Source organism: Ixodes scapularis, unplaced genomic scaffold, assembly GCF_016920785.2.
Source record: "Ixodes scapularis isolate PalLabHiFi unplaced genomic scaffold, ASM1692078v2 PGA_scaffold3__209_contigs__length_174095766, whole genome shotgun sequence".
Classification (NCBI taxonomy): domain Eukaryota; kingdom Metazoa; phylum Arthropoda; class Arachnida; order Ixodida; family Ixodidae; genus Ixodes; species Ixodes scapularis.
Genome location: NW_024609868.1, coordinates 169,602,320 through 169,622,600, shown reverse-complemented (window position 1 = coordinate 169,622,600; position 20,281 = coordinate 169,602,320). Strand labels below are relative to the sequence as shown.

The window sequence follows — 20,281 nt, the reverse complement described above, 5'->3', positions numbered from 1 at the left end:
CAAAGAAAGAAAGGCAACTACCTTCAGCTGCTAGAGAAAAAAGATGATTTTACTTCTCTTAGGGATAACTTATCCCAATCTATACTTTTAGTCTTATACGAATTGAGTAAATTGGGGAGAGTGTATTTAAGCATTTGTATGCCATAGTTTGTTCTTGGTGTAGCCACCTCCCAACATTCAGCACCTCGGGTAGGGTAAATATGAACATTTTTGATACATTTCCAAGATCTGTTAAAAAAGTTGAGTCTTTAAGTTGCTCTACTTTAAGGCTAGTGCTAAGCCTGTAATCATATAATGCATGCGCGTTTAATACGCGAAATTTTTGAAATAAGCCAGTTGTGTCAAAATCATACGAGACGGCAGCTATAGCCCTCAGTGCTTTTTTTTGCAATACATGTAACTTTTCTAGGTTTGTTAAAGTTCTTGTTCCCCAAACTAAATGGCAATAATTTAAGTGAGAATAAAATAGAGAATTATATAGTAATAATTTAACGCTTGTTGGTAAAATATAACGATGTCGATTTAACATGCCTACAGTTTGGGATAGCTTTGGAATAAGAGAGTTTATATGACTTTCCCACGACATATTTTTAGAAAACATGACACCTAAGAGTTTAAAACAATTCACAATCTCGATTTTGGTTGAATTTAAAACTATCTCCTTGGTAATGGTAACGAGTTTATTTTTAGGACGAAAAAGTACGGCTTTGGTTTTATTTACATTTATTTGTAATGCGTTGTTATGACTCCACGTTTGTAACCTAGACAGGGCCAGATTCGCCATATCGAATAATAGGTCAGGATCATCTGCAGAAAACATTATGCTCGTGTCATCAGCATAGTTTACAAATTTTGCGCTTACATTAATATTGACTATATCATTCACGTACATGTTAAAGAGGAAGGGGCCCAATATACTACCCTGTGGTACACCAGAAGGAATAGGTATTATAGTAGAATTCCCATTGATATAAACATATTGTGCTCGATGCTTCAGATAAGATCTTATCAGCTGTAAAGCGTGCCCTCGAATTCCATAATTATCTAATTTAGATAGTAAATTTTTATGATTGAGGCAGTCAAACGCCTTGGTGAAATCTATAAAGACTCCAAGAACCATATTTTTGTTTTCAAAGCTTTGTAAAATGACTTCTTTTAAAACAAGTAAGGCAGATTCTGTCGACTTGTGTTTTATAAACCCATACTGTGATGGAGTTATCAAGTTATACTTATTTGAAAATTTAGTCAAACGTGTATGAATAACCTTTTCGAGCGCCTTGGAAAACACTGGTAATATTGAAATTGGCCTGTAGTTTCCCATTTCATTTACATTTCCTTTTTTATGCAATACTGAAACTTTGGCAATCTGCATTCGCTTAGGAAAAATTCCAGTAGATAAAGAAATGTTAAATATATGAGTTAATACAGGTGCTAACAGATGAATAACATGTTTTACCGGTCTTATCTGGATGCCATCGACGTCCCAACTAGAACTGTTTTTAAGCTGAAGAAACACCCTTATAATTTCTGGTTCGACGACGGGATCTAAAAATATCGAATCACTGTTTCGTTTATCATTTAAAACCTAAGGAGTTTCGGTTTCAGTAGTACTCTGAATATTTACGAAATGTTCGTTAAAAGCATTTGCCAGTGAACATCCAGTAAGTTCAGTACCATTGCACAGACTTTTTTCAATTGAACTGAAGGGGCGATTACGATAAAGAAGATAATTTAGTTGCTTCCACATGATGTCAGTGCGTCCTTGTGTGGCCTTGAACAAATCAAAATGATAACGCGTTCTGGCGCGCTTTAGTTCTTTTGTCAGGTTGTTGCGATAGTTTTTAAATACTTTAAGGTCCTTCTGGTCCTTGGATTTTATGAATTTACCATATAAAGCGTTTTTTATCTTAATTTTACGGAGTAAATCTCTCGTTATCCAAGGCTTCTTTATGCGCTTGTTTGTTTTAATAGAAGTGAAAGGAAAATATGTCTTATACAGTCCAAGAAATAACTCTATAAAAGTGTTATAAGCCCCGTCAGCACTATACTCACACAGTACCCGGCTCCAATTTGTATTTGAAACAGCGGTCTGAAAAGCGTTGAGTCGATCTAAAGTTATTTTTTGTACTAATGTCCGCTCTGTCCTACAATTATTTTTCGGGAAACTTTTGAGAGAAATGAATATTGGGAGGTGGTCACTCAGATCGCAAACAATGACGCCAGCTTTTATATAATCGACTGAGCTGTTTGAAATAAACAAATCAATTAATGTTTCAGATTGGAGAGTAACACGTGTAGGTCTGTTAATAACATTTGCACAACCATATGTCTTGATTAGCGAATCTAAACTTTTTTTAGCTACGGTTTCCGCGCTCATATCAATATTAAACTCCCCACCACAAATTACATAACATTTTTCTTCATTAACAAAAACCAAAAAAGGCTCGAAAAATTTTAAAAACGATTCAATGTTGCCGTTTGGTGGTCGGTACACCACAGCAAAGGTATTCTGGTTATTGCGTATACACATCATTTCGTAATCTTGAGTGATGCAACTATCATCGCCTATTACTTCACCAGAAACACTTTTTGTCAAAATGGCTAAGCCACCACCACGTTTCTCTTTACGATTTATGTAAAAAGAGTGGTATGTAGGGAGTTGTAGTACGTCATCTTCAGTGTACCAGGTTTCTGTAAGCATGATGACATCGAAAGAAAAACCAAATTGATCGAAAAATAGCTCAAGATCTACAGCTTTGCTTTTCGCAGACCGAACTTTATAATGGAAACACGTCATGTGTGAAATATAATCCGCACCAAGATAGGTTATCAAGTCTTGCGGAAGAACGAACGCGTCAATTGCCATAAAAAAACAAAAAGAACAGAGGATATTATCATCGACCGCCCTAAGATAGAAATTCGCGTATAAGATCCTGCAAAAATGCCCGTCTTTATCATCGTCAAAGTGACTTTTGAAGATAACGCCGCCGCAATAGCCGTACCCAGATTGTTTTTCTGCCACGCGGCAAGTAAACTTTCGGGTTTCATTTTGCAAGAACTAATAAAACAAAGATGTTTAGCGCTGGTAGTTCCTATTTAATTTTTTCAAGATCGCCTTCATGCTCAATCCGAATTGTCGGTGCGCCTTCTTGTTTTCTCACGTATGAACAACCTTCCTTGTGCCAAATAAACTTGTAACTGAGGTGCTTCGCCTTTGTTCTAACATCGTAGAACAACTTCCGGTTCGACGCTGTCATGTTCTCTTGCAGGTACACGTTGCCATCATCAGCTTCCGACCTTAACTTTTGCTTGTTTTGAAGCCATGCATTTCGCTCATTTCTGTTCAGAAAGCGCACAATCACCATAGGCGTCTTCTTTGTCCTAGTTGGAACGCGGTGGATTGCCTCTACGCTATCTTTCGTTAGGGGCGGAACTTCTATCTGATCCACGATTTTGTTAAGCTTTTCGAGCAAATTTTCATTGATAGTTTCTACAAGACCGTGCACTTCAAGATTATTCCTTCGCCCGTATTGTTCCAATTTGTTTAGTTTTTTTTTTTAGTTGGGTAGTTTCGTCCGTTTTCCGTTCTCGTTCTAGTTGATTAACCTTTTTCCTCAGTTCTTTTATTTCGCTGTCATGCTCTTTCATTTTTCTTAAGACTTCATCGTAGTTTTCGGACATGGCTTGCACCGATTTCTCAATGTCCATCACAGTTTGTTTCATGCCTACCAGCTCATCCACTTGTTGCTTTAGTGGCGCGAGTATTGTTAACATACCCATTATACGGGCCTTGTGTAGGCTCTAAAAACGTTAAGAGCCTTATGTTGGTCCGTGCCTCTTTGTAAACCTCCATCTCGTGTTGTAGAATGTTTTATAATAACCAGCTCACCTGCTTAGTCATGTCTACAAGTAACAGCCAACCTAACTTATTCCTGGATAAGAGAGCTGAATAACTTGAAAGCTTGTAATTTTTTTTTTTTTTTACTGGTGGGTCAAATGATTTACGGTTCGTTTTTTTTTTTCGGTGTAGTGCTTTGTGATTTCTCTGTGGGACAACCTTCCTTGTCTCTTTTAAGGGAACAAAAGAGTTGGTGCGTGTTGCCGGGTCCGCAGCCGGACCGTGTTGTACGGAACGGCGTCCCAAGGAACGGCGTTCCTGGAACGCGTTGCTTTTATGAGGAAAGAATGAACACCGCCATTCCAGTTCGCATCAGTGGACTGGAATGAGAACGCGTTACTTTTTTTACGGGAACAGAAAAAGGAAAGCTGTTCCTTTTTTTTTCAGTGAGATCATTTTTATTTTATTTCTAAGAGGAAAACTCTAAATAGTATAGAAACGATAAAGGTTATGGTGAACGCGTTGGTGATGATTAAATTATCAGAAAGAATAAACAAAAAAGAAAGACAAAATGAGACCATAGAGTTATTATAATATACGCTAGAGGTTCAACTGGCTCTTGTGTCTATGCGACTTCTATGACGCAAATTCAAGCAGACAGCAACCAGTCTACTTTTGCGGTGCTCCTGTGCATTCCTATGAAAAAACGCGCGTGCAGTTTGTTTCTTCACCCGAAAATAACACTAAACACTTTAATTATTTGGGTCGTACCGCATAGATGTACCTTGATTAACATTGTAAAAGTGGAATTGGTTTAGTTAGCGCATTTTTCTTCATCAGCGATCGATGTTTAACTTCGCTACATTTCAGTCCCAAACATGTGTTCCGCAGCAGGTTTGTAAAAACAAGCGACGATACAAAGCAAAAATACAATTGAAAGGAATATAGAGTGTGTTCAAGGTTCGCCAGCATTCCGGTGGCGCTTGTATATTGATAATATGCCAGTCCTCTCACTATATGAAAATGGCACCGTCGTGCACGAGCGAATAAGTACATTCAGAACGTAAAAATTAAAGCACGTGGGCTGTGAAAGGTGTCTCTTCGTATTGTTTTCTCGGCCGGGCACGCACATGCACTGGTAGTTACTGATCCAGTGTTACTGAGTAGTTCTTACCGTCTCTGTGGGCTTTCCAGATGTCCTTTGTTCGTTTGGCACGTTATATCCCTCATGCTGAAAAGCGCCGACGTCGTGTTCGCGCTAACAGTGTCCGACAGTGCACGTAAATGCACGTACGAAGCCGTTTTAGCACCGTTTTTAATGCTACGAATTTGAAAGAAAAACCCAGCAATTTACCAATTCTTTCATCTGCGTGACTGAGAATTGTTCCAATGCGCCTAGTACGCAGGAATTATTCGTGATATTTGCTCTTATAATCGAGTGCGGAGAAAAAATGCACTCGTTTTTTCCCATAGAAATACATTACCGGAAGTCAATTTCGGACTGGTTGCTGTCTGCTTCAATTTGCGTCAGCACACTACCGCCACTTGAACCTCTAGCGTACATTATAATACCTCTATGCACGAAACATCTTTCGACTCACAAAAAAAGAAAAAATTACAAGAGGCTGGTGGCGAAAGGATCCGACGAGGTACAGGGAAGAAGGAGGCGGAGGAGGTGGGCGGTGGTGTGTTTACCACAACCGGTCCCCACGAAGTGAAAGGAGGGGAGGAAGTAGCCGAGTGGGCTAACGCGTCTCAGCTCGGAGCGTGGAGCGAAAGCTTCCGCTGGGAACCTCCTGGGTTCGATCCCCGTCGCCCCCGCCCCTTTCGATCTGGATCAGTTTCGTACCGGCACGCGTTCGTGTGATGACTACTGCGTGATGCGCGTTAAAAACACAAGGTTAGCGGTTGTACTGCACTGGCTAAATTTCTCATCTACAGCTAAGAGACCGATTACCCGTTGAGGCGCATCTCCATCAAGGCTCTATAAACATAAAGAGCAAACCAATTTTTTTAATTGAAAGGGAGGAAAGCAGCAGGGAGGTAGAGGGAAATGTGGTCAAACAGAAAGGACACAGGTTAGGGCAAATAGGTGGCGAGGGCAAGAGAGCGGTCACGTGGCGGACGCCGCCAAAGGCGTCAAGGGCACCAACTGCGGCCGCAGATACGCGACATCTCATTCTGAAAGAGAAAGCGAGGGCGCGGAAATATCGCACGGAGAATGCCGGATCGCGAAGGCCTCGATTACCTCTCGCCCGTAGCGGTCGCCGCTACAGCCCAGAACCCGGGCCGAGGAAAACTAGGGTTGGCAACATAAGCATGCCTTAGAGTGCGTCACTATAGTGTGCTGAGTCGGCCTCATTCTTGGAGCATTCCCTCTCGTGTTCGCGCAACCTATCGTTCAGGCAACAGCCCGTTTGCCCGATGTATTCCCCACCGGATGTTAGTGGTACGGAATATACGCGTACCGTTGCGCAAGCGACAAAGCCTCTCCAGTGGCTCTTTGAGCACTGCTCTCCTGAAGTCGGGGGGTCATTAGCCCAGCGCCACAAAGCCCCCAAGCGGAACCTGCCCGAAAACACGACATCGACGTCGTGCCGTCGTGCGATGGCTTTCAGACGGTGCGCGGTGTTATGTTGGTAGGGCGTGACTGCACCCTTTTGGCTTGGCGCGGTCGGTCGGGGGCTGAGATATTAAAGATTTTAGGGGGGTGCTAGTCAGGTCGCGTGGGTAGCCTGCTTGTTGAAGCCGAATGAACTGAGAGTGTACACTGGAGTGAGAAAGATGGGAGCATGATTTCGTGCAGGAAGAGAAAAGGGATCTCTTCACAATGCCGGATTTTACAGATTTTGAATAATGACTGGCGCGAAAGGCAGCACCGGCTTCTGGGTGCGTTGCTGGAAGCTCTAGCAGACTCCAGAAGGGGTGGAGGTCAGTCGAAGGTCAAGAAACTGCAGGCCCTCAGTGCACGGGTTCTTTCTTGTAAAAACGAGTCCTTGCGAATTTCGCGAGAACACCTGCTCTATGGAAGTGGGTGACACACACGGTTCGTGGATAACCAAATAGTCATCGACGTAGCGGTAGATGTGGTCAACGGGAGCCAAAACACCGAACTCTCTTTGAACGGCGCAGTTTACCGCCGCCATGTAGACCTCGCTGAGGGCTGGGGACAGGCAGGAGCCGATGCAGACCCCGGACCTCTTCCTGCAGACCTTGCCGTGATGCTCAACTGGGGTTGACTGAAGATACAGTCTGATGAGATGAATCAATACGTCGATAGACACACCAGAAGAATTCAGGAATTTGACCAGTTCAGATTCGGTCACAGCCTGCTCAACACAGTTTATGAGTAAGTCAACATCGAGGCTATTGTACATGTCCTTGACATCCAACGAAAAAAGCGCGGCGTTGTAGCCCGAGGAGTGCAGGTGACGGAGGGCTGGTAACGCGTCAGCGGAACCACTCACTCGGAAGGGCTGTTCCAGGGGGACGGCCGAGACGGCTTTTGGGAGGTAGAGCGCCAAAGGCTTCTACCAGCAGCCCTTCTGAGAAACAATGCCCCTTAATAGAATATCCGGCTTTTGTGTCTTGGCCGTGAAGAACACGCGCAAGTATTGAGCCGAGGGAGCTGACAACCTTGTTAGACGGAAGCCGAGCTGGTTGGCCTTGCAGAGTTTTTGGCCTCGGAGCGAAGCGATCCAGATGGTCTATTTTTCAATGCCGTGAAGTTTTTTGTGAGAACCACGTCAGTTTTCTCGCTGAAGGAGGCATCACTCATAACGATGAAGATTCAGGTTTTGTCCGCTTCCAGTATCTTCAGTTTCGAATTCTTCAGCTTTTCAACAACCTTCGGGAAGCCGATCTTGAATGAAGGTTTTTTTGGCGTACCTGCACGCCACTCGGGAACCTCTGGTTGAGAAACTCCATCCGAGCAGGGTTAGGTATTTTTGACGCAACCTGGTGCACCGCCGCCAGGTGTTCAACTCTAGACGGAGCAGAAGCTGGAGCAAACTTCGGCACGTTTGACAGAACCACTTCAGCTTGCGAGGAAAGGGGGGTGTCTGATAGGTTAACAGGTAGATCTAGCTTTCAGGTCTGGTTACTTCGCTCCTCAGCTGCCGAATTCACAGTGACACGCCTCCAAGTGGACTCCAGGAGTAGGTGAGCCGACCTGCCAAAAAAGGTACACGACGGGTGGCGTGTCATAGTTGACGAGTGACGTCTTAAGGGTCACCAATGACGTCATAAGGGCCACAATTGACGTCATGAGAGTCACTAGTGACGTCACGAGGGTCACCAATGACGTCACGAGGGTCACCGGTGACTTCACGAGGTCCAGAAATGACGTCATCAAAGTCACCAGTGACTTCGCGAACGTCACGTGTGACGTCACGAGGGTACCGAGTGAAGTCACCCTCGTGACGTCAACATGGGTTTAACCTCCCCTCCTTCTCCTCAAGAGCTGTGCTCTGATTCCGCATTACAGAGAATTGTAAACGACTTTAATATTTTTTTGAGTGATTAATACTGCGGCACAAAAAACGAGACTTTCAGTCTAAGGGAAAGACACAGAAAAGGGAGTCTCAAACTGAGATACTTTCTTTGCGTCTATGAATACTTATACACCAAAAAATCTAAGGCTGACTACCGCCATCTGTTCACTTAAAAGATACACAGAAATTAGCCTTTATTCCCCTCCCTTCCCTTCAACCTCCCCCCCCCCCCCCTGTCTCTTAAAACTGAAAAACGGATGCGACCTTCACGAAGAACTGGTAGTTTTCAAGACTGACCTCGGAAAAGCCCTACTCTCTTCTCCACTTGCTCATCTTGCGGATATCAACGTAAGGAAGCAACTGTTGTTCATCTCAAATAAGGGACTGAGTTAGGTTGAAATGTGTGAGGTTGTTGTGAAACGTGCGTGGCAATGTAAAGTAACCATTTAATAAAGAGTCACAAAATTAACCCCTCGGCTTCTTCCCGGCTCGTAGTACAATTGGATGGTCTGAATCACCCACCAGAAACAGAAATATGAAAAAAACGCTGATATTATTAAAGGTTACTATATCAACAAGTGAAACCTTGCTTCCAGTTGTTTTCTTCTCTTGGTGTCTTTCCATCAGTGCATCCAAATTTGTTTATTGCCGTTTGATGGGATATATTTTTACCTAAATCTTCGTTTGAATTATGTTAATATAGTAATTAGCGCAATAAAAAGTGCAACGTATGTGTAACGATACGTTCCCTTCTTTGAACGGTAACAGGAATAAGTTCGTTTCTGACCGATGTAACTTGTAACGGGAACGCGTTCCGAAAATCAGAAAGAGCGAGGAACGAGCTTTCGTTCCAGGTTTTCTATAAAGTGTACAACACTGGTCTGACCTAGCCAAGTGCGGGAATTTCTCGCATTCCTTAGGTGTGTCTCTGTGTTGTTTTTTTCTTTCTTTTTGTGTTCTGGTTTTTCTCCTTTTATGCTACGTGCGTGCATGCTTTTGTGACTCGAGGTTGTGTATGGTTTACCGCATAGGTTTAAAGTTAGGGTGCATTGTGTAGTGGGTGAAGGGGTCGTTTGAATTGTTAAAGTGGTCAGGGACATGTGTATAGCGCGATGGTTGTTCAATAGATTTCAAAGTCTGTGAAAGACTTCGGTCTTCTCTGTGTGTGTGTGTTTTTTTTTTTTCCTGCGTTGTAGGGTTGCTACGAGTGTCATTCACCAGCTCGGTTGCGTTTTCTGCCTTTCTTCACTAAAGGAAAGTAAAAAGAATTATACGCCTACAAAAAGAAAAAGAAAAGCGAGAACAGAATTGCATACAAAGCAAAGTCAAATGTTAAGCTGTCTAGATCCACAATATATACGAGAATAATGCTTAAAAATGGAGGTAGAGTGGAATTTATCACTTGAGATTTCGCAATGTAATTGAGTCAAGGTGGAGCTTACTCAAGCGAATTCATTACTTGCCGTTTACTCGGAAAGTAACACTCGAAACTGCGGTACATTCACGCACATATGACAGAACTGGAATGATAATTTAAATCAGTGTTTAATTCAACAAAAATGATTACGTTATGCCCATTATTGAGTCGCGGAATTAAAGATTGATCAAATTGTCAATACAATTTCTAAAAAAGTAGGGCACGGCGATCGATGCATTCTTCGCTTAGCTATTCAGGTATGAGTTTCGCCTACACTATTCCATCAAATAGTTCCATTCATAGAAATATCAATTAATGTTCTGTTCTAAAATTTAATACAATATCGGTACGTATGTCATTTAGGCAAAGTAAAATACGAGATTCAAAAATATAAAAATTTACAATTTGTTTATTCACCAGAAACTTCAAGAGGATGAAATACGTTAATCGAGCACGAGACGTGTTTTCGACTTTCATCATCGGTTACTTTTTAATAAAAGTGTCCAAATGGTATCCAACGGGTCTTCTTAGCTAACGATGAAACTGTTTTTGAAACGTATTTCGCGCAGTAGCTCGTGCGTGTAATGGCTTCCTCTTTCTTTCTCTGATCCCGCGCTTCCGCTGATAAAACATTTGCAGTCAGGAAACCGGAGCTGCCTCCGTCAGCGATGCCGGGAGACTCCCGGGGATTCCCCGCCTTTCGGACTCCATCCTTCAGGCGGCGCACGAGGAAGCCGTCAGCATCCGATGCTGTCCGTTGCAAGTTTCGAGTGATGAATGCAATGAGCCCTTTCGCAACTAGAAGTGGAAATGGCCCCTTCACCGTTCACGCATATATAAACAAGCAAGTCCTAAGGCGAACCAACACAGCCTTTGATATCGTCTCGTTCGACGGGTCAGTCTCTTCCAGTAAGAATGTCTCGTGTCGCACTGTATTTCTTTGTCGCTCTGGCTGGTGAGTACGATTATATTTGGCATCCCCTCGTACAGTCATTAAGAAAGCGCAATAATTATTCATATTGTGAATGACTGAGTAGTTTAGCATAAACTCAAGTTTCTCATCGTGCCCCTTTTTTTTAGCTTCAGCGAAAGCTTGGTGTAGCGAATATATAAACGTGTACCACTATTTTATGATGCTGTTCTGAGAATCAGCGTTGAACAAGCTTGTGCATAAAATTATTTGTCTACAAAATATAAATGATGTACCCTGCCACTCCTATAACTGAGGCATGCAATAACGTTTAACGGCCCGCTCCCTGCAAACATTACAAGAAATACAGCTTGCATTGATTTGGTCGTGTTATATCTTGTACTTTATATTTATTGCTTAATACTATGCTAGTACTTAATAATTATATAACGTATTGTTTCTGTAGCAGTCCCAGAGGTAGTAAATATATTTACTTTTTTCTAAAATTAAGGATACGAGCTAATTCCTTGAATGCAGATATCCCATACAAATGCTCTTGTCTTCATTTCAGTGCTTGCCGTAACCCACGCTGTGAGTATTTTACGTAAAATCTTACCGAGAATGGTGTCGCAATATAGCACACATATTACAGTTCACTTGTGTCAGTATGTTATTTCTCCACGTCAAGCAGTCGAGGAAATATTAATAGGTTTCACATACTTGATACTGGTTGCTATCGGTGTTGTAACTATTTCCTTTACTTCAAAGACCTAGGTTAACATCTAAGTTTCTCCAGGAGATAGAACTAAAATTAGGCTCGAATGTATGAAAATATTCTGGCGTGCATAGAGAGGCTACTTTGAGTTCTTTCCAACAATTCGCAAAATCTGAATATTCGAATGTAATAATTCCAAACGCTAGTTCAGATTTATATCAGAAAGTTTTTTTCTGAAGAAATTTGTTATATACTAAGGTTAAATATCTGCCTGTGACCCTTAAATCGAGAAACCACGCCCCTTGACATAACTTTTCAAGTTAAGATGTATCGACTCCTTGTTACTATAAAGTGCACATCCAATAAGTGACGTCAGGACTTCACTACAATCCTCGAATTCTCCTTGCATGTCTCTCTTGAAAAATTGGAAAGGCAATCAGAAAAAAATTGAGAAGAAAGCTCGGCGAGATACGCTGCCGGAAATCCGCTTTATCTGAAAATCTAAATGCCAGTATGTCAGTGTATATCAGGTTTCAGGTGTTTATGCCATGCTCAATATCACAACGGATACATACTTTTTAGGACGGAAACATGCAATATGCCTTGTCATTTGACACGTTCCCTTTGTAGATTGCAGTGATAGGCTCTTTGGATGCTGTGCGGAAAAGTAGGTGCACGGATGACTTTTAGCTATGCCCCAACGCATGACAAGATATTGTAACCTGTTCCGTCAAGAAAGTGGCATTCTTGTTTCCAATATGTAATCATAAACTGATTGACTGCTGCATAAGCAAAGCAATGTGTGCTCACGTGCTTTGCCCTAGCGTCGATGAAGGATGGTGACACTGATTTGTGAAACAAGCTCATCAAATTATGATGAAAAATTTGGATTCGAAAAGCGACCGGCTGTGGTATAATAATCATGAGATTATTTTAGTTAATACTGCTATCCGAGCCAGTGTTTTGTTTCTGTTTAAAATGCAACGAAAATATTTTATGAAGGCGCGTCATGAAGTTTGTAGTTTATTTTGAAATTCAAGTTTCTTTAGTCAAATATTTATCGGTAATCCAGAAGCGGGTCTTGAGTTTCTGTTATCAATTTACCCATATATTTAAGATAAATATTTGTGTTTTTATAATGTCTAGTATTGTGCACCTTAAAATTTTTGTTCTTTAAATTATAGCAACGAAGACCGAATTTCAACTTCCAAAAACCTCCGCCTCGTGTAAGTACTTTTAGATGTTATGCTAATACATCGCCCGTTTAGAGCATGAAGAGTTGATCGTAAACATGTTCGACAGAGATATGCCTGGCTAGGAAATAAATAGACTGGATATCTTGATGGAGTTGAAGATGGAGGTCATTAAGATAATATTGATGAAGATAAGGAAGAAGATTCGCCCAAGACATAGTAACCCGTGACCAAGGGACCGAGCTGGTCCCGAAACGTAGGGTATATCTTTTTATTCAAACTTGGTTTGAGTTTCAATTTTTCAGTCGGCCTAGAGCATGAAGAAGTGTTTTACATTTTACCGGTAAAGCGATAGCAGATGGAAATTATGTTCTTATTTCTCTTTCTAACTGTATGAAAAATTGCACTGTGCCAAACCTTTGAAAGAGCTGGTTGACGCTACACATGCAGAACTTACGCACAAATATTAACAATCCGATTACACAATTATAGATATTTGGTATGCCTAACAATCAATGGCGAAGTATGTAACTTTTGAAATATTTATTTAAATCTCACGCGCTTTTTTTCAAACGTGGTAAGATAATTCACACAAAGGTTAATTTTGATGAAAAAACACAACACGGTGTTTTTCAACAATCTATAAATCCTTATGCAGGAAAGTTTCTTTTTACAAATGACGACTGTAAAAAGTTTGTTCATCAATATGTGTTAAATATCCAGGTTGGCACATTGCAGGAAATAATGCCCTCACTTGCTCAGCTGCACTGTAAGAAAAGTGGGTTAGCTAGACAGACATATAGCTCGAAAGTTCTTTCAAGTTCTTGGCACAAGTTAACTTAAAGAGTTAGCATTATTATAGAGTACGGAAACTAGCGCATGCTCCAATCGAGAACTCAAAAAATAGAAAGCACGTCTTTTCGAAAGTGGCACGATAATGAAGTCGGTTACGTGCTTCATGAGGCCAACTTTAAAAAAAATTAATTGCTAACACAGCTGAGTTTTGCTCAAAGTTATTCATAATGAACGTCATACGCAAAGAGCGACAACGACGAAGTGTAACTACGCAGCTTGAACAAAATCATCATAAAAACTGTAAACCAACTGAATACCCGAGACTTGGGTACAAAAAGTGCAAAACACACACCAGTCTCAGGACATGTGTGTGTGTGTGTGTGTGTGTGTTTGTACCTAAAACTCGGGCGTACTAGATGTTTGAAGTTTACCAGCTAGCATGGTGGATCTCAGCTGTTCCTATTAGTATTGTGTTTAACAATTCCTAAATTAACAGAAGGGAACAAAAACTTGGGTGATTGAATAGTTTGGGATACAAAAAGAAACGAACATAGACCTACGTCAAGATATGTTGAACTTCAATCAAATTGAGCAAGCCATATTGCGTATTTGCAACATGACATTACACCAAATAATAAAAACAAACTTTCTAGAAGTTAAAAAAAAGTAGCCAGATAATTCCGAAGCATTGTATGGCCACATGGTTCCGCTTCCATTTCATCGAGATTTATACTCAAATTACCACATGGTGGCACTGATTTCTGAGTTCTGAAAGAAAGAAAGAAAGAGTTCTGAAAGAAAGAAAGAAAGAAAGAAAGTTTTTGTTTTTTTTGCAAATTAATGGTAAAATGAAGTAATCCTTAATATCGGTGCACCGACTGGGCAATCTCTGGCCGAGTGCGTTGCCTCACAGTAGTTCCGAATACATAAAGCGAAGGTTTACACTGCCAAATATGAAGATTTTGGATTCAATCCCCGCCCCCTTCCCTCTTAGATCTGGCTAAAGTTCTCATCGTGAACCAGTGTCACCTTATTGAGACAGACCGACCTCATGCTGCCTAAACAAATAATATATATTCTCGTTTTTTTTTGTTTTTTTTTCCTTTCGTTTTTTTTATAGCACCGCTTTGAGCTTCAGGGAAGTGGTGGAGGCAGAAACCGCGGCAACTACCACGTCAACCTGGGTGCTCGGGGAGAGTACGACATCCACCGCTTCAAGAACGGAGGAAAGGTGGTGGGCTACGGACAAGGCTCCCAAAGCTTCGGTCGCTTCGACGGACAATCCTACAAAGGAAAGCCTCAAGGCGAAGTCGGTGTTCGGGTCGAGATTCCCATCGGAAAAGGCAAATGAGAAGACACCCAGAATGTCCTTCTATTCACTCCTTCTTATGCCAAAAACGGTCTCTCTTTGTTTTGGTGTTCGTTTAGGTGTTACGACGAGATAACTTCATCACATTTGTTTGGTCAAGCACCATTATGTATAGGACGACATGTTTATTGATATTAAATTTATACTGCTTCCACAATCTATTTGGATCCTCATTGCTCGTAGTATTTCATCCGCAAAGCGAAATAATTAATATAACAATTGTGCACCTACTAATAGGTATAATTCTGGAAATAAGCCGATTGCGTAATATTGTTACCAATTTATATTTCAAAATTATACTCCGACCAGGTACACCTTAGAGGCCGAACTGGGTTGGTGGAAACAGCAGACGTCATATCTGTTTGCAGTCCACCATAAAAACTAGACCCACACAAATACATAAAAAAATATAAATTTATCACATTTTCAAGCCACCTAAGACCGGATGGAGAAACGTCTGTTCCTTTCTCTTCTATTTTGGATTGTTCGTGTCTCCTCCCCCCCTCCCCCCCAGTCTCAGGTGGCTTAAGAAAATGGTATATCTGCAACAACTTACCTGCACCGCCAATGTTTTATTATAAAAATTATAGCTAGGACAGTCATATTTTAGGTATAGTATAAATATACTTAAAATATACATTGTGTTTCAACTACTAATGCAAGTTAAAAAAAATCACTCCAAATATTGAAATGCTTTATTTTCTATAATCTGAACGGCCCCGGCTGAGGTCAGGTAATATATATAATTTGGTTATTAATTAATTTGTCACCTAAAATTTACTACTAAACGTTTGCTCGAGATTTCTTGCCCTTGGCTGTTGTTCAAACTCGGAGAAATAAATTCTGCTTGCGATTTTCTGTCAGCTCGATCCGCGAGGAGGCTGAAAGAGAAACTAGAACGCAGATATGCGACGAAAGTCTCACAACTGGGGTGGTGGGTAGCAAGTCATCACAAGCAGATCTGGCAGCGCAGCCTTATGTAAGGGTAGCGTGGTCGTGCAAGCATCTTGGTCTTGCAGAAAGCTGCCACGTATATTCGTTCTACCCCTCTGATTTGCTCGATCCGGACGTCGCGCTCAGTTGAGACGTTCCTCTACTGCTGGCTTTTTCTTTGAATTAAAAGCTTCTTGACTCTTTTCGCACCACAGTCTCAGATGTTAAGTTATAATTAAATTTCATCAGCTTGCCGGCACACTCGCTGTTATTAAGTTCCCGAGGTTGATTGAGCATATAAATATACAACTTTAAAATATAAAATTCACCATTTTGGATAGCAATATTGAGCTCAAACAATCCTACTGAGTGGCTGCTCGGGAAATATATGGTTATGTGCGCCTAAATCAAGAAAATATTTTTTCTTTTACTTTACTTTCAGCATTTGATTGTTTTGTGTTCCTTATTTGCATAAACAATTTACCGCCGGTTTTCCCCCTAAGGTCCATTCATCTTAAACGTCCGAGATGTTACGCTCGACCATTTTCGGTTTTAAAAGAACATGCATGGCACTTTACACTAAGGTCATTCACTTTTTCCTAAAATATTTTCGCCGAATTACATTTTTATGGTGTGAGCTTACTTCGTACTTTTAGAATGGGCGCAAAACTCTGCATGAATCGATATATAAGTACATATCCGATTTTTTAACGAAACTCTTCACACTTCTTTTTTATATATTCGAAGGTCTTTTAACTTGCCATCTTGAGATGATTATGCCAATATTATGGTTAAATATTTTTTTGTTCAACAAAAAGCACAATAATTTCAATTATTTCTAAATTTTGTGTTGCATTATGGCATTGCGCCCTGCAGATAAAACTTTTTTTGTTGTAAGCCCCGTAGAGGTATTAAAAATGAAACACGTTTGAAGCTGTACAACAAAATTATTCACGGACAAAACAATTTTCAAGTTGTAGAAAAATAGATTTGCTGCCTAAACAGTCGCCTATTCTACCCTGAGGTGGTCATAGTGAAAATTCGAAATTTAAAGGCTCTGTAAGAAGAGTTTCTTGTCTTTCATTTGTGAAAGTTTAATGAAAATGATTTTTCTAAATCGAAAAACAAAATATTGAATTTTTGCTTCCGCCTCGCAACCTGGCATTGTTTTATAGCGCCTCTCCACTGCACAACACTCCACTTGACACGAGCTGGCACTCAGTTGGTCGAACGGCGTTTTATCGAGCGCGAAGGTTTCATCGTTGGACACTTTTGGGAATGGTCGGCCGCTGCGAAATGACGTTTATGGGTGGACCAAGTGGGTTGGCAGTTTTGTAATGAGCCGCCGGAGAATGTCGCCGCGGAAAGCAGCAAGAGGGGGGGGGGGGGGGAGGTTAATACGCACCCCGTAATTCGCTAAAACCTCATTTCGCTTAAATGACCGCTTTTCGCTAAAACGTCATTCGCTCGTGTGATTTCGACCCACCTCACACGAGAGCTGACACGGGAGGTGCGAACCTTTGCGTGCACGCAAGCAATATCTGGTCGGGAATGTGATCTATGAAGAGGGTTCTGCGCACGCGCAATATTGACTCGCAGATGAATTACGTAGAGAGTCACTGTTTAGAGCTAAAGATACGCCGCGCCCTGCCACTGCCGTTTCCAGTCGTCCTTTTCGGCTGCGATGCAAGCGACGGCGGTTATCGTGTGATAGTTGTACGTGCCGCCACTTCATAGCAGGCTCCTTGCACCCTTTGCACCCCGACCTCAGCTCCCCTCACTCCGGAACTTGATGCCTAATCGGCGTCAGCATCTCCTGGCAGGGACTTCAAAAAACGTGAGGGCGAGGGAGCGAGATTTATACTATACACCGTTTCACCTTACCACGAACTGCAATGGACGCTACGAACAATCCCGGTCAATCAGGCGTTGTGCACGTATCACATCACCCGCGCCACGATGGTCGCTGCTCCCCTCTCGAAGGTCACATGACAGACGCTAACACGGCATTAGATTGGCGGCAGTGCCACGTAGCATCCGCGGCGGTACATGGTAAAGTGAAACGGTTTTGACAGGAAAGGACCGACTTAAGAAAGGGCAGAGAAACGACGGATTTTGTTTCGAATGACTTTACCCCTGACTAGTGCGATCGGGAATCTGGCCAAAAAAGAAGTTTATTTTTGGTCAAAGTACAGTGCTGTAACGATGGGTGAAACAGGTCAATCGGCATTGGCAAGTCATTCTGCGGTTCGTGCGAACCATGAACAGTCCAAGTACCACAGTCTTAATATTTAATTTTCTAAACTAGGATGACAGTTGTATTGTGTCTTTTCATCGTAATGTTTCACCGCCTCTGTTCAGTTAGAACGATTCCGGTATTTTCGACGAGTTGAATTTGTTCTTGTTGATACGTCCTCCGAAAAAGGTGCTTGTGATGAAGTAGGAACACAATGAAGCGTTTAAGGGGGCGGGGGGGGGGGGGGGGGCAGCAAGGACCTGTCTTCAAAGTCCCTTTTAGAGTCAAAGTATGACGCCCTATCAGTGGTCCACGCGAGCTAAAACTAAATTGGAGGTATTACAATAATTTTCCGGGTTCCAAAATATATGGTTGAGGAAAAACGGACCCAACTAACAACCTCCTTTTATCTCAACAGTCCCCTTCAAAGCGACACAGAGTTTTCAACACTTTAAACCAGCCTCCCCTTCAGAGCTACGTGCTGGATTTACGTCCCATTCGGTGACACAAACATTTTCAGTTTTATTATCGACTTTAGGCTTGTCCTAATTCAAGCGTTTCACAAATGAAATTCACAGTAGCAGAAAAACCAAAATGTGAGTGAGCCTTCGATTACCGCCTGACCGGTGCTGCTGCGATCTGTTGAGGTCTTTTTCATATCGCCTACTCACTGGGCTTTTATGCTGCTGGTTACGTATGTCCTGATATTAACAAGAGGGAAAAATTGAGGTCTGAAAGAACTGGCCTGCTGGTGAACGTCAAGCCCCGACAACGCAAAAAAAGAAAAACCGCAGGTATGACAAGCCGTTCTAGATCACGAGAACACCACGCCGCAGACGACGGTTGCATTCGCAGAAATTGGAAAGTCACGGGAATCAGAAGCAAGACTTTTCCCATGGACACCTACACCACAGGAAAAGATTTCTCCGTCTACCTGCGGTAGACAATCCGCTCGAGACAAACAATTCTGCGTTTTCCATCCGGCTACAATGCCGACAGTGGTTTGGTGTGCGGTGAGTGGCAGCTAAGAAACCAGTCCGTGGTGTGACGTGGGAGCTAAACTTCGATATTTGTTTTCATGTTTTAAACAAAAATCATTTTGATTAGGCTTTCAGAAACGAAAGACAATATACTCTTCTTATAATGCCCGTTATGTTTCGTGTTTTTACTTGAACCCACTCAGGGTAGAATAGACGGCAGTTTTGGCAACCAGTACGAACTTTTTTACAACTTCAGATTTTTTATTTGTCCCTGAAGTTTTTTGTTGCACAGTTTCAAACATTTTTTAGTAACACATCCTCAGCGCTTCCAAAAAAAGAAAGGTTTATTTTCTAGACACAAAACGATAATAAAATTAAAAAAAAAATGTTGAAGGTGCGAGTTTTTGTTAAATATTGCCGCGCGCAGGGCTGAGAAAGCAACGCTCGGTCATGGACCTCCAGAAAGTTCCCGTTTATTCATGTGGCGCACGTAACTTCTATTATTTATGTCCATGTATCTTCTGCTTTTGTTTTCTAGAAAGTGCGTGTTCATTCTCGCCCGATCACACGACGCTCGAGCCGCTTTCGCCGAATCTTCGAGATAGCGACGCACTCTAGATAAGAGGCCGCCCGCGACCTTGTCGAGTCAGTCTCGCCTCAGCGTGTGATCGTGCTGCTTCGCCGCCTTCGACACCCGCGACGCTCTGTTGTTATCTTTCTTTCTGCTTTTACTTCTTGGGCACAAGTTCGCCGATTAAACGTTCAGTTTACTCCGTTATTCGCCGCCTCATCACTTGTCCTTCGTGACAATATGTTGAGTTAAAACAAGATATTTTAACAATAAAAATGGCACAATTATCAAAAGATAGCAAGCTAAAAACCGTCTGAATTTCAGAAAACATTGAGAAGCGTTTCGAAGAAATGTGTATTTTTGCTCAATTATTGAATAATGCATAGTTTTACGCCAATTAAAGAAATCAAACCACGCTTGAAAAAAAAAATCGGCGAAAGTTTTTGAGGAAGGTTAAGGACCTCGAGGGTAAAACGTCATAGATTTTCTTTTAAAAAGCAGAAATGATCAAGCGCAACGTCTAAAACGTTTCGGTCAAGAAATGGGGATACCTCGCCAGTATAGCCGATTCACAAATGACACTCCCGAGATTCAAAGAAAAACGGTGCTGGACGGTGTCGGCGCGACCCATCCCAGACTTTCTAGATATCGGTTGGACCAAAATAGCACCGGCACAATCTTTTCGATTCGACACCAGTATCCGCGCAATACTGCGTGCTGCCTGGGTATGAGCAAAAGAAAGTCCATAGAAATTTATTATAATTTGCAACGCTTGCCATTTTGTAAAGTGTCTAATGAATGAAAAAGACGAGTGATACATATCACCCCCAC

At 41.8% G+C, this 20,281-nt stretch overlaps 2 protein-coding genes across 2 annotated transcripts in view; both read left to right on the top strand.

The window, feature by feature from the left end:
• Nucleotides 1–10,522, top strand: part of LOC120843476 (peptidase M20 domain-containing protein 2-like) — a 198,070-nt gene extending 187,548 nt beyond the window's left edge. Inside the window, exon 6 of the mRNA XM_040214866.1 lies at nt 10,388–10,522. Within this exon, the coding sequence (XP_040070800.1) occupies nt 10,388–10,522 (135 nt within the window). The remainder of the gene's footprint in view (nt 1–10,387) is intronic.
• On the top strand, nt 10,441–14,887 carry LOC8023507. The gene is made up of 4 exons (XM_029985677.4): nt 10,441–10,703; nt 11,230–11,249; nt 12,558–12,599; nt 14,482–14,887. Exons 1-4 carry the CDS (start codon nt 10,664–10,666, stop codon nt 14,710–14,712), a joined length of 333 nt encoding a protein of 110 aa, XP_029841537.1. The 5' UTR covers nt 10,441–10,663; the 3' UTR covers nt 14,713–14,887.
• Nucleotides 14,888–20,281: the final 5,394 nt, after the last annotated feature.

Bases quoted from the DNA above. Each gene is read 5' to 3' on its own strand.
- LOC8023507 (XM_029985677.4), top strand. From the start codon at position 10,664: ATGTCTCGTGTCGCACTGTATTTCTTTGTCGCTCTGGCTG. The intron at 11,250-12,557 runs GTGAGTATTTTA...TTTAAATTATAG, and splicing joins TGCTTGCCGTAACCCACGCT to CAACGAAGACCGAATTTCAA. The intron at 12,600-14,481 runs GTAAGTACTTTT...TTTTTTTTATAG, and splicing joins TCCAAAAACCTCCGCCTCGT to CACCGCTTTGAGCTTCAGGG.